Source organism: Austrofundulus limnaeus, unplaced genomic scaffold (assembly GCF_001266775.1).
Source record: "Austrofundulus limnaeus strain Quisiro unplaced genomic scaffold, Austrofundulus_limnaeus-1.0 Scaffold344, whole genome shotgun sequence".
NCBI classification, from domain to species: Eukaryota; Metazoa; Chordata; class Actinopteri; order Cyprinodontiformes; family Rivulidae; genus Austrofundulus; species Austrofundulus limnaeus.
Window position 1 is genome coordinate 423,928 of NW_013952746.1, and position 13,415 is coordinate 437,342.

The 13,415-nt window shown below is 42.4% G+C and overlaps 1 protein-coding gene across 3 annotated transcripts in view; it reads right to left on the bottom strand.

The window, feature by feature from the left end:
* sipa1l3 (signal-induced proliferation-associated 1 like 3) overlaps positions 1-9,685 on the bottom strand; it is a gene marked incomplete at its 5' end in the record, with an annotated part of 24,178 nt that extends 14,493 nt beyond the window's left edge. For all 3 annotated transcript variants that reach the window (XM_014022835.1, XM_014022836.1, XM_014022834.1), the window contains 8 exon segments: positions 608-1,175; positions 1,262-1,419; positions 2,872-2,975; positions 3,517-3,691; positions 4,235-4,423; positions 6,414-6,544; positions 8,035-9,013; positions 9,135-9,685. In XM_014022835.1, the coding sequence (XP_013878289.1) occupies positions 608-1,175; positions 1,262-1,419; positions 2,872-2,975; positions 3,517-3,691; positions 4,235-4,423; positions 6,414-6,544; positions 8,035-9,013; positions 9,135-9,685 (2,855 nt within the window).
* Between the last annotated feature and the right edge of the window lie 3,730 nt (positions 9,686-13,415).

Consider the following 13,415-nt stretch of genomic DNA (forward strand, 5'->3'; position numbering starts at 1 on the left):
TATATATACTGTATATAAAGGAAGGGGTCATCCTGACGTCACATGGAGCTGGTTCTGGAATGTATGCATGTGCAGGAAGCACCAAAACAAAGAGGAAACTACAAAACTGGAGGAAACAGAGATTCAACTGACCCCTTCTTCATTGAATGCAAAGATTTGGGCTCATTTTGGTTTTTACTGAATGAATCTGAGTTTGACTTGAGCTTCACTGTGTGCAAAATTTGCAAAATGAAGATGAAGCACTTCAGGAACACAACAAATGGGCTCCCATTGAGTTTTGAATGAAAAAATAAAATCGATTTTGAATCGAATCGTGAAAGAGTAAAAGATTCCCACCCCTAATGACTCACTGTGACCTCTGAAGAGGAAACAGACAAAAGAAGAAAAATAAGTCATAGTAGGATAGTAAACACTCAAAACTTAATATTAGAAATCCCCTGATCTTGAAACCAGATAAGGCAGATGACATGACTAATCAAGCAGAACAACCAGTTTTAAAAATGAAACCATAAAAACCATAGTCCCAGAAAAAAAAACAGACACAATGAAGAACAGCTAGCTTTGAAACGGTCTGATGATGAAAACAGGTCAAACTCTGAACTCTCACCTTTAATCTTTGCACCATCTCCCTGATATCCTGCGCACAGCCATCTGGTACTCTCACAGCAATATGGTCCCCTCTTCCATAGAAGATCTTTAACGCCAGTCGCTCCGGTGTCCAGCCAATAACGTCCCCACAGAAACAGTTAAACACCACATCTTTGGTGGCGCAGTCTATGAGGAGCACGTATTCCTCTGAGATACCCAAAGCACAGGGGAGCTCTGCACCTCCTCCACTGAAGTCCTGAGCCAGGACCCTCCAGGCGATGGCCCCTGCAGCCCCCAGCTCGGCACCCTCTCTTGCTTTCGAGCGCTCACGTTTCTTAAAGCGGATGATTTTCCCGGCTGATTCGAGCGGCGCGCTGGTGACGTAGTTCTCGGCCAGGTCTCGCAGATACTCCTGCCGCGTTCGCGTCGCCATGGTGTGGAATTTCTCCGACTTGTGCGCTGCGTTTTCAGCGTTGATAACTTTTGCTAAGAGAAAGTTGCGAAAAGTCTCTGGGTCACGGAAGGTGGCTCCGTTGGGGATGGGGGGTCCAAAATGAGGCACGTCTTTCATCCGGGTCACAGCAACACTGAGGGAGGAGGTTGATGGAAATCATGTGAAGTAATCATGAAATGAGTAAGAAGAACATTTGCTTGTTCTGCTGTAAATATTTACCTGTAGCAAGTGTTGTCAGGGCAGGGTTTGTGAACACGAACAACAATAAAGACATGCTGGAAATGGGAGCGAATGTTTTGAGGGGTGAAAGGCAGGGCTCCTGGCTCTTGAAAGATTATGGTGACAATGTCGTTCCCTATGTGCCTCTTTCGCAGGAGCTAAGGCAAAAAAAGAAAGTTAAAATGACAATTTAATAAAATAATGGGTTCTGTACCCCACAGAAAGTCTGACATTCTCTGCCAGACACAAACCAACAACTCTTTATGTAATTTGCTTTTGCCTTCTGTGTGGATTATTTGCGTCTGTCTGTGTTCATGTTGGAAACATGGCACACAGTCCAGGCTGTTCCTGTGCTGCAGTGCATGCCAATCCTCTCTTCATCTGCACTCAGAAGTGTGAAAGTACCAATTACGTAATGCAGCCCACTGTTGGCCCACAGGAGCATCATTCACTTGCAGTTGTAGGCTGCGGTTTAAAAAAAATAGCATCAAGCTTTATGTAATGTGCAGCAACAAGAAAGAAGTTTAATCTGATTTTTAAATGTGATGTGACCATTTTCTGATTCAATATTTATTCTCATGTAATGCAACATGTTGATATCAAACATTTAACAATTACTTTTTGTAAGATTGTTGTGCAACACAGGCCTGCATTCAGCTTTTTTTTTTCTTTTCTGAATGTAAAAGCTTCAAAGCAGCTTTTATACTGCTGGCTTTATTCTTCTACTGTGGGTTATTTTTAATGTCAGATGCTGCCACCTAGAGGTTTATCTCAGTAAGTGAATGACATTTCTACTGCAGCGTCTAAACCTCTGGATGGAGTTATTGTGCCGTTTATGAAAATACATCTTCTGGGTTTAATGTTTTCCACAGACATTCAACTTTTCAAACCGTTAAAAAGTCAAATCTTTGATTTAGTGAGCTGCTACACAAAAAAGCTTATTCATCTTTAAAATAAAATAGTTTTAACTGAACATGACTTCTGTGTAGTCTACTCTCTTCTGTAGTATCTCTAGTGACATAAAATATACAAATGAATCCTGAGCACCTACAGGGATTTTCAGAGCACATGTGCACACGTGTGAGCCTCTCACGCAAACATTAACGTTATTTTACATGTAGTTCTACACACAACCCATGTTGTAAAGATGTGAAAATGAGAGACACTGCAGCTATGTTTTAATAATAAAAAAGCCCCAATAAAGGGAGAAAATACACTAATAACTACCCACTGTTGAACCCCACCCAACTGTGATCCAGTTAAAGGCGGAGAGGCAGAGAGGAAAAGGAGAAAAGCCAGGGCGGACAGAAAAACCACAAACAACAAAGGCTATAAAAACCCAAAAGACAAAATAAAATAAAAAAAGGCAGAAGAAAGTAAATGAAGGCGACACCAGCAACAAGTTTCAACTTCTTGGATCGTTGCTGTTTTATGACTCAGAAGAAAAGGCAGAAGTTCTAATTAACAACCACAGGCATGCTTTGAAAAGCCTTGGGTGACAACAAAAGGTGGCTGTGCGTTTTTTTTTTCCCTTTCATATATGCACAGCAATGTTTGCCCAGCTACAAAGGACAGAGCCTCAGGTTGAATTAGGGGTTGTGTGTTTTTACCTGCTGTGGGTTGTTGGGCATGTACGGCAGCATGGTGGACACATGGAACATGACCTCGTAGCCCTGGTAGGTCGTGTAAAGGGAGTGGATGCCCGTTGAGTCAGCTTCAGAGGAGGAAGAAAATACATTTTTTATAATCGTAAGTTAATTATAGATAACACAGTGTTGCTGAACTGGACTTTCTGGTTCAGATGTGTTTCCACAGACTGTGACTCAGTCACTGAGCTTCTCTAGGGGTTTTGGCACATTGTTTAATTATTGTGCTTTTCAGCTCTAGAATAACCCATAACTTCCCTTTTGCCCTTCGCCATGAAGGTGGGGTGATACTGTAATTACCTACCAGTAAGTCTGTGCATGCCTTTATATATATATATATATATATATTAGCAAAATATCTGGACTCTAACAAAACTCTGTGAAAATAATCATTGGCTGTATATCTAAAACTGATTACCAAACTCATGTAAGGTGGCTGCCACAGGTAATTAATCTTAAGGACCTTTATAGGGAGCGTGGCAAAAATCACCTTAATGTAAAACAGAATTTTAAAGTTAATTTTGTCACTCAGACCCCTGTGTTTCTTTGCATACAGGAAACTGAACCAAAGTTACAGCAAACTGTATTATATTACAGAGAGGTGCTCACTCTTTGTGTCGAGCTGCGCAGCGTATTTGTCAAATCCTTTGAGGAGCACCTGCTCCCCCAGCAGCTCCAGGAAGGCAGAGAAGGCAGGTGATGCCTTCTCGTTGTTGTACATCTCCTCCTCTGTGCGCTGACCCGCTCGGCATAGAAGAACACCCACTTTGTGCTTCTGACTCAGCTGCACACACACAAAGAACAAACAGTTAAAACTGTACAGTTTAAAACCTCCTGCTTCTACACAAAGCTTGTGTCAGCAGATGAGCATTTAATTGAGCTGTCATGTGTGTGCGTGTGTGTGTGTGTGTGCGTGTGTGTGCGTGTGTGCGTGTGTGATGTATGGACTTGCTTACTCATACACAGAGCAGTTTCACTGATGTATAAACCACCTACACAAACAACACACCCCCTGCTGGCAAAAAAACTTTTATGCTGCACTTCGCTCACCGTTAAATAAAAAGGTGAGATAATGTTGCCGAAGCCCAGCTTCGCAAAATTTTCACTACACAGACGTTGTACTTTGAACCAACAGTTTATCAGTTTTATAAGTTTCAGACACACACAGACGCTATCTCAACATACTGCCGATGTTTCACCTTATCAGTTGTTATTTATGCTGACTGTACTGAGGCTGAGGGGAGCTTGTAACGAATCAGCAATCCAGCATCCAGTTTTATTGGGTAAACCACAAAATTTATTGCAAATACAGACGCATTAAACTCACCCCTTGTTCATCCAGTTTCAGGAGCTGATCTTTGACTTTGGCGGTTTTGAGCGCCTGTCTCAAACAGGAGACGTTTAACTCGGGCACAACCTGCTCCAGGACCTCTTTGTGAAGAAGACCTCGAACCGTGCCGTGTTTCTCCGTGGACGCCACCGCATCTTCCAAAACGCAGCCTCGCAGGGTTACAAGCTACAGGCAGGAGAAAGAGAGGGGTTAAAATCAACGGCAGTTTAATTTATATACACACACACACACTCAGATATAGCACCGTGCCTGTGGAAATAAATACGAGTAACTGAAGTCTAAAGCAGGTTGAACAAAAGAAAGATTGTTGTAGTACTTAAAATAATGGCCTGCTGCTCTGACGCTTTTTCCTTCTGTCAAAGACTCACAGACACACAGTGAAAGTGCTCTGAGTGGAGGGATGTGAATTGATTATTGTAAAATAATATCTTTAATTCAAAATTTTAATGGAGAAAACTCCCTGAATGGGAAATGAAATACCTTCAACTACAAAAATCTAAGTCCAGTTGTTGTATCTGTTTGTTTTTCTTTTGGATTTGCCACGTTCTGGATGACTGAGACTCTACACTAGCATAATGTGAATTAATATTCTGCTCAGTGTTGAGAAGTCACAGTGCACCGACTCCTGCTGAGGGCAAATTGACCCACTTGAAGACAGTGAGACTATAATCGCATCGGATCGGTACAGTTGGGAAAAGTGGACTGCCTCCTCGCCACGCTCTCTCACATGTGGGTTTATTAAAAATGCATGACGGGCTCCAGTGCTGGTGGGGGTCGGAGAGACAGCTGAACCTCAGACACTCAGATGTGCTGCAGAGAAATACAAAACTGATTGACAAGCAGTTGAAGTTATGAAGCTTTTGTTTCAGCTCGTCAGCTGCTGTGCGACGGTGGGGAAAGCGACGCGCTGAGCTGGAATATCAGAAGAGGGGGACGGCAAGTGTTGAAAAGTGCGACGGAGAGTGAAAGAAGGACGAGAGAATGAGGAAGTCTCTCCACCTTGCTGTGTCAGCAGTGCTGCGGAGTTAAATGACAGACTTACAGAGGAGGGATATTTGAGATGTGCTGCGGCCTGAGTGAGAGAGAATAAATTCAGTGATCAATCTCCATTTTTTTTGCCTTCATGTGTGGGAACAGCAGGCCTGGGTGCGCTGGTTGCCTCTGTTAGCTTAGCTCTGTGTTCTTGAACAGACAGGCTTCATTGTTGTAACAGAGTTAAAGTGATGAGGCCAGGCAGCCGTGTAATCCAGCTAAAAACAACACCACATCAACCACACAGAGGGATAAACTCAATCCAAGACTGCATGAATCCATGAATAGGAGCCCTCTTTGTTTTAGCTTTGTGTGCTCTTGACGTTTGGACAATACGTTTTAAAATTAAGTCAACAATTCTTTAAAAAAAGAACAACTTAGAACTGTGTTATCCTATAAATTGGAAAGGAAAACAACATTACTAACAATTACAGCTTAGAAATAATTAGATTAAATCGGTTATACATACATTTCCCTTCTTAAAGAAAATCTACATAGTTGAATGCCTTAATTAAGTGACTATCTTGGGGTTTTAAAGACAAGTTAAAATTAGCAACTATGATGAATGCAGGCAAACAAAATTGTCTTACTAAAACAATAAAAGCATTTAATCATTAACTTTTTATGGTTTTTTGTTAAATTAAAAAGCTTTGAAAAATAAATCTGATGCCCTGAAAACACCATTTTTGTGACAAAATTTGCACAAAAAAGTCTTCAGCAACATCTAAGGAAAACTGCAAAGAACCCACAAGTTATTTCTACCAAACTATCTGCGTGTCATTATAAGCACCACAAAGATTTGATCCCGCTAAGCAGACAAGTGGCTGGGTGAGGGGCCAGTTTTTTCAGACAGAGCCGCCAGTGTTTGGTTTGTCTTCAATGCGCTGGGACTTGAACAGCTGGAATTTTCCCACTGGCAGGATGGAGAGAGGGGGTGAGCAGAGGGTGAGGTGGGAAGCAGCGGAGGTAATAATCAGGGCAAAGAGGACACAAGTTGTCACAGGTGAGGGAGGATAAACTGAAAGTAGGTGAGGAATTAACTCGAACGTGCTTCCTGTGGCTGACTCATCCTTCACCCTGTCACTCAGAGCTTCAGGACAAACACCCACAGACAAGTGCTTACCTCACTTGTTCTGGCGATGATGCGATACTGGTACTGGTCTTTCAGGTCTTTGGTATCTTCCAGTTTCTCTCTGCGGATGCTCACAGCGACAGGTCCCAGCTTATTATCCGTCCCAAAGTAGTTTGAGTGCTCTGGTGAAGGACAGAGGTCATCAAGGCTACAGTTTGTACTGTGCAGAAAGATCCACGTGTTTATGTCTGAACATGAGCCTGTGTTATGTCTATAGTTTGGTACATCACAAAATTAGATTAGTTAAGAGTGTTCTTGTTAAAAAGACCAAAAATGTTCTGACACGATTCCTTATCAACGAGAAGCTACAATTTCCAACTTTTAAATGCTGTATTTATTATTTGATTGACAAAGTTTCCAACCATCAACAATTTAAAAAACTTAGTTAAAAATTCTTAAATGAAAATAACTACTGGTAATATTTTTTTTAAACAACAGGAAATTGTCTGCTTTTATATTCAGTAGGATTACTTTACTTTTTTAAATTCTGAAATTTTTGGTTCTTTTTAAATTCTTTGCAAAACATTTAGTTAAACTGGATGGCATTTATGTGTAAAAAGTTAATGAAAAATATGCAGTGATAGTTGAGGAAAAGGATAAAATAATGGCCAACTGTCTGGTAATCAATACTTAAGCAATTATAAATCTACCTGAAAGAAGAGGTGAGGATTAAAGGATTACAAAGTTATTAGATATTGAACCTTTTCATGTTAATGTAGGAGCATCATTGTACAAGAAGACAAAACAATTTTGACTTATCTAAAATTATCCAGACCTTCAGAATAAATCTAGCTTCCGTGAATTATTCTCCATTTATTTACTAGAGTCAATTGTGAAGTCATAAATGTTAGGAACCTCATGCCTGTTTATCGTCTGTGCCATGTCCCGTGGCAGAAATGTCAACGTTTTGAAGACGACATGGACACAAGGCACATCACAGCAAACATACATCACAGCATTGTTCAGGGGGACAACTAAGCTGGAATGGAGTCAGCAGATGCACGTATTTTTGGAACGGTAACCTTTATTTGCGTCGCTGCAGGCCTGTGTCTCTCTCACAGACACAAGCTCGCCTGCCTGCGCACACGCTCCTAATAACATCTGGCACTAATTAGTCTGGAGCCAGATGATGCTTGCCAAGGGGTAAGTATCATCAAAAGTGTCTGAAGAAGTGGTGCTGACAACAAATGCCCACATGTATGCACGCACACAAACAAGCCAAACATGCTCCTCTCTGAAGTTACACTAAAAGCCAGGTGTAAAACAAAGCTGAGCTGGCTGGTGTGTTTGGTACTGGGTGTGATCCTGAGGCAGGTGCTGTATCATCAGCTTCGAGTTTGCCAACTCTACAATGGCAGCTACATGTGTTTTTCAAAAATTCTGGAGGCTTGCCAGTTTTCTCTGCCCAGCTCATGCACAGCTGGATGTTAAAAGTTAAACAACACAAAAACATTCATGGTGACTCAAATATAAGGGTCTAATTCTGAGTAAAATATAAAATCATGCCATTGGACTTTAACTAAACTGCATTAGTTTGCATAAGTGGAAATAGCCATCTTAAGATTGTAATGATGAAATGATGGCATTGATTTAAAATAAACATCTGTTTTACCTTTTTCATAGAAGTGGTCTCTGTAATAGCGGGCCCCCAGGTCAACGTGCTCTATACTGTACAGTTTCAGTCTTTCCAGTCTTGACACTTGCTGTTCAATTGGTATCTCTAGCACCGACATGCTAGCGTTACTTTTCCTCAGCCAGCCTCTTCCTCCTTCTCCATCTCCCCGCTCCACTGATGAACTGAGGAAGCTGATGTTTCGCTCTGAGTGCCCACCGGTTTCATTTACAAAGTGAGGGCAGGAGAGAAGCAATGGGCTTGAGCTGTTGGTCGATGGCCCATCCAAAGGTTCCATAACCAGAGAGGGTGTTGTGGTGCCCGGATCAACATTCTGGGTCAGATCCTCGATGCTGGAGTAAATATGTTCATTTAAGTTTGGAGCTGACGATCTGCTGGGGATAGAGGGAGACACTGAAGCAGCTGATGCACCTGTGGCCGTGTTCCTCCGCTGGGTGTCGAAGCTGCGCTGAGCCGCTGCTTCGTGGAGGTCAAACAGGATGCTCTGAGCATCGAAGTGGACAAAGCTCTTAGGACAAACCCACGGTTTGTAGGAGGCATCTGTGGAACCTTTCCCTCCCCTCTCTTCATTAGTTTCTCCTTTTCCTCCGTCCAGCTCCCCTCTACTAGAACTCCGGATCTTCCGGAGCAAACCAGAGGTGCCCAGTGATGACTCGGTCCCTCCACTTTTCTTTCGGACTCTCTCAGAACCGTCCCTCCTTCCTGTTCCTTGGTCATCTCCGGATGCAGGACCAGGTGAAGGAGCAGAGGGTAGAGGTGCCCTGAGCGCTGAGTCTTGGGGGCGCAGCAGCTCCCCAATCTGTGTGGGTGCTGAGCTGCGCTGGTCGGGCTTCACCTGGTTGAACTGGCTGATCATGTCAAAGAAACTCAGATTAGAAATGCCCTGGTCATTGATTGAAGAGGTGCTGCCGTACTCTCGGAACTTGTTCCCCATCCCGACACCTCCACGGACCACAACCTAGGAGAAGATGTGTTTTACCCATGATTGTCAATCAAATATTAATGTAGAGCACATGGTTAAATATAATTACTCTAAACATGCTCTGTATTAACACTGATGCAGGAACAAAAAGACTCACCTCATTGTCATCTTGCTCACTCAGCGTCACTTCACTGCTGGAGCGCTGTCTCAAGGGTCGGAACACTCTGGAGTTGACAGGTGAACCTCTCTCCCCCATAACCCCTCCTCCGCTGAACTCCACATCCTTTGACCATCTTTGGGGCAACCTGGCGAGCCCCCCGCGCACCAACTTGACGTCAGATGACAGAACAGAAGATGAAAGGGAGAGGTCGTCATAGTGATTGCTGCCATTTTGCCCATTTTCAAGCAGCGACTCCCGGGACTGTGCGCGACGTGGAGGCCATTCAGCAATCCGCGCACGGACACCCATTTTGGGCACGGAGACGCGCGACTGGATCGTTGGGTCGGCTGGGCCGGGAGCTGGGAGGCCATTAGGGGTGTGACGAAACAACTTGGGCTGGGGCAAACCTCCACCTCCATCTAGAAGGTCTGAGGAGGTGCAAGTTACCCCTCCGTCTCTGTAGCTGTTCATGACAGCCCAGGAGAGCTCAGGGCAGAGGGGCAGTCTGCAGGCATCCCATCTCAGGAGGGGCGCTTGGTGAAAGGGAGTGGAGAGGCCCTGCAAACACTTTGCTAATGATGTTGTGGCTTCCAGCGCCCAAACACATTGCTTTTAACTGGCAGGTGAACAAACGTTTCAACGGTGCATTGTGGGACTGGTCTGAAAAAAGGCTGCTCCTCTTCCTCGCCTGCTGGGGTTATTTCCTGTATTCTGTTAGAAGAAAAAAGAAAAAGAAAATAATTATCCAAATAAAACAGCCTCAGAGTAGATAAAATGCAGATTTAGAATTTCTTTAATTGAATCCACGGTCCACATCTCCCAAACAGAACCGCAGAAAAATTCAGCTCTGGTTTGAGAAACGTGAGTCACTCAACTGTGAAACACTGAGAAAATCAGGTGAGGGGATATGACAGCGGATTTCTTCCATTTGGGGTAATCTTCAGGAGGCTGACAAGGGATATTATTATCACTCACTGTGTGTCTGTGCACGCACACACACGCACTCATACCACCCACATGACATGAAGCTTTGCTTTGCTGCAAAGTTAAACCCTCTAAAACATTGCAGTTCATATTAAAACATGAACAGCAACACTTTGGATTTGCACACAAAGACTTTATTTTATGCACTGTTTAAAAGCATTGGTTTGACTCTTTTGTATGGACAAAGAAGACAGACAAAACACTCTTTCTAAAGAGCGCCAGAAACAAGAAATAATCAGAACTTGGTGTGATAGAACGTCATAAAAAGTGAAAGGATTAAATACTGGAGGACAGAAAAGGACAAGAGCATGCAGAAACCCAGCATCAGCCTGAGGGGCGAGGCTGGGTGAAGCCAGAAATGGGAAGGAAAGAGCGAAGCATTGCTCAGTGAACCACATCAGTGTGCTTCAACATGACAGTCACACAGCATCAAATCTTAAGAAACCAATGGCCTTGTAGGAACTTATCTTATTTAGAAACTATTTTTGAACTGCTGATGCTTAATGTATTTCCTATTTATCTTTTTACAGTTTCCAATGTGTATGCAAATGTTTTTGTGTTGTAAATCACTTTAAAACAACAATGCCAATGGTTTAAACATTAAAAATTTAAGAGCATGAATTAAGATAAATAAATGTGACCCATTTGTTGTTCCTCCTGCTTTTACATGACATTTGGCTCAGCTCCTCCTCGGTTTAAAAAGCAGCTCAGATCAAGTGTATTTGGACTGAAACTACATGAAAAAGGCAAACGATCTTATGCTTGAATCTTACATATTGTTTATAAGTATTTACTGACATTTTGAAAACAGAAAAGCAAAAGCAACGACAGCCAACTGTACAAAGACTTCATGCCAAACCCATAGATGAAATATAGAAAAGTGTAGTTCTAATAGTTTGAGAAGGTTGATTATTTTTGAATGAGTTTCAGAAAGATGTCTAAAATGTAAAAGTTGCTTAATTCATTCACCTCGGCTGCACTCCACTTTCAGGTTAAAGCACTTATCTCCATAAGTCTCTCTTCAAACTGATGAAGCCACTGAAATATCTAAGACTGAGTTGCTCTCCGAGAACACCCACATAATCTGAAAATACAGCGCCTTTTCAATGTGCTCCAGTTAGTTTCCAGGGTTTAAGATGTCCTTTCTTTCCCGTGTAGTTTATAACACAATTCAATTGTTTTGTCTGCCTGTTTTGTGAAACTAAGATTTGATCATCTAGAGGAAGTTAAAAAAACCAGGAGTGTAACTTTCCAGAGTTCTCATTTTAAGCTGAATTGGTTGTGAATTATATAACTCTTGTTATACAGTACAACATGAGCAACAAAGGCTGCTCAGAGTGGGCTGTGTGTGTGTGTGTTTTATGATATATAACATTTTTAAAAGTCCTTGCTGAATTTGTTTTTGGCCCCTGCACTACATTCCTCATATTCTCATACACACAGAGAGAGACACATGGGAACCGCCAACAAATCTCATTCAGAGCAAACAGAATCCCACTATATCCAATAAACCACACAAATGTGTCACGTCTTTGTTTCTGGAGGAGCACTAGCATTTCCGGGCCAAAGGCTCCGGCTCTGATCATGCTTTCTGACAGAGTCTGTCCTTATTCAAAAGGCTGTCCTGTGATCCCCCTACGAGACTCAATCCCAGATTATCCGCCCCAGCTGCAAGAGCTGGAGAATGACTTCATTATGTGCCTGATGAGAGAGGCAATGGAGAGAGTGTAGTCTGTTTTATCAGTAAGAAACACACCTATGTTTAACACCAACAAGACACTAAAACTGCAGCCTTAGGTAACATTAGATAATCACATGTTTCATATTGAGTCATTTTGACAAAATTAATAAAATCCAAAGACAAAAACAGAAAAATTGATGGCAAATTGGGCACATGTATTCAGGATTGGCACAGAGTTTAGTTTACAAAGATCAGACATTTTGTGCCTTTTAATTACTCACATATTAGTGATTAGTTATCACAAGGATGTACCTCCCCCGCTCTGACGCTACCACTTATGTTCCTTCCCTTCTCGGCACACTGGCTCTGACTTGCCCAGCATGATGCAGGGCTTGGCGCATGCACCGCAAACACACACCAAGGTTGGTAATTACGCTGGTTAGATGGAAGTAATGACAGAGCAGGCAGAGGAGGGCAGCTTCCAAAGGAATGAGCGTAATCATTGTGGAGGAGGTGCCACTGCTGCCGCTCCTCACTGGTATGTCACAGCAATGCAGCAGACCTGTGATCAGTCAGGACTGAGGCAGAGCCTTTAAGTCAGAGATGAGAAGGGATCGACCTGCCATATGTTGCTGCAGGGATGTATGTCAACAAGCAAAAGTCAAATGATTTACGAAGACTGAAAGACTTTTAAGAACGTACAGGAAGCACTTACAGAATTAGGAAAAAAAAACGTTCAGATAAAAGACAGCACAAGTTCCAGCATGTGTTTAAATAAGGAAAACTGAAGTCAGATTAAGGTCTGGTTTGAAGAGCAGATGGGGGTACATATGAGTGGCAGACGGCACACAGAAGCAGAGAAGAGCATGACACCGTGTTACGACAACGAAATACTTCCAGCTTGTTTGAGAACAGCACCAACCAGGAATAAAATCATCAGGACTTCGAGTGCAGAGAACAGATCAGGACTGCAAAGATGTCCCCGTGAACCTTATCTCAAGAAGACGCAACAGTTACAGAAGCTACCAGACAACATTCTCAAACATAACGTGTCAAGCTGCTTGAATTTCTCAGTTGAAAACATCTTTGATGTGCTTTGTGTGGCCTGTGTGACAGTGTAGTGCTTGTTGACCGCTGTGTTTCACAGGGGGTTTACTGCTGATACATTTAGTGAAATAAAGTTTAGGACTATAAAAAACTAAAATAGCAGTAAGAGACAAGTGACGGTTCTTTTAAAATTACCTACATTTTTTTGGTCTTTAATGTTTATTTTTTTTGTTTTGTTTTTGTTGTGAAGCTTAAAAAAGACAGGCTTAAATTTCCCTGACATGACTAAAGAAGTAACTTGATTTTCCTCCATGATACAAGATTTGACAGACAAATTGGATCTTGTGCGCTGCTGGCGTACATGCTAAACAGTAGGCTTTTGTTTACGTGGAAAAGATCAAGCTCAGTTTAACTTCTACTATACATCGAAAAATGCAAATAAAGAATCCTTATTTCTGAGTATTGCTCTAGCAGTGGTATAAATGCCAAAAAACTAACCGAAAATGGGAGCTGAAATCTTGAGTCCTAACTGAAACTCTACAGGAAACACTAAAAACAACACCGAC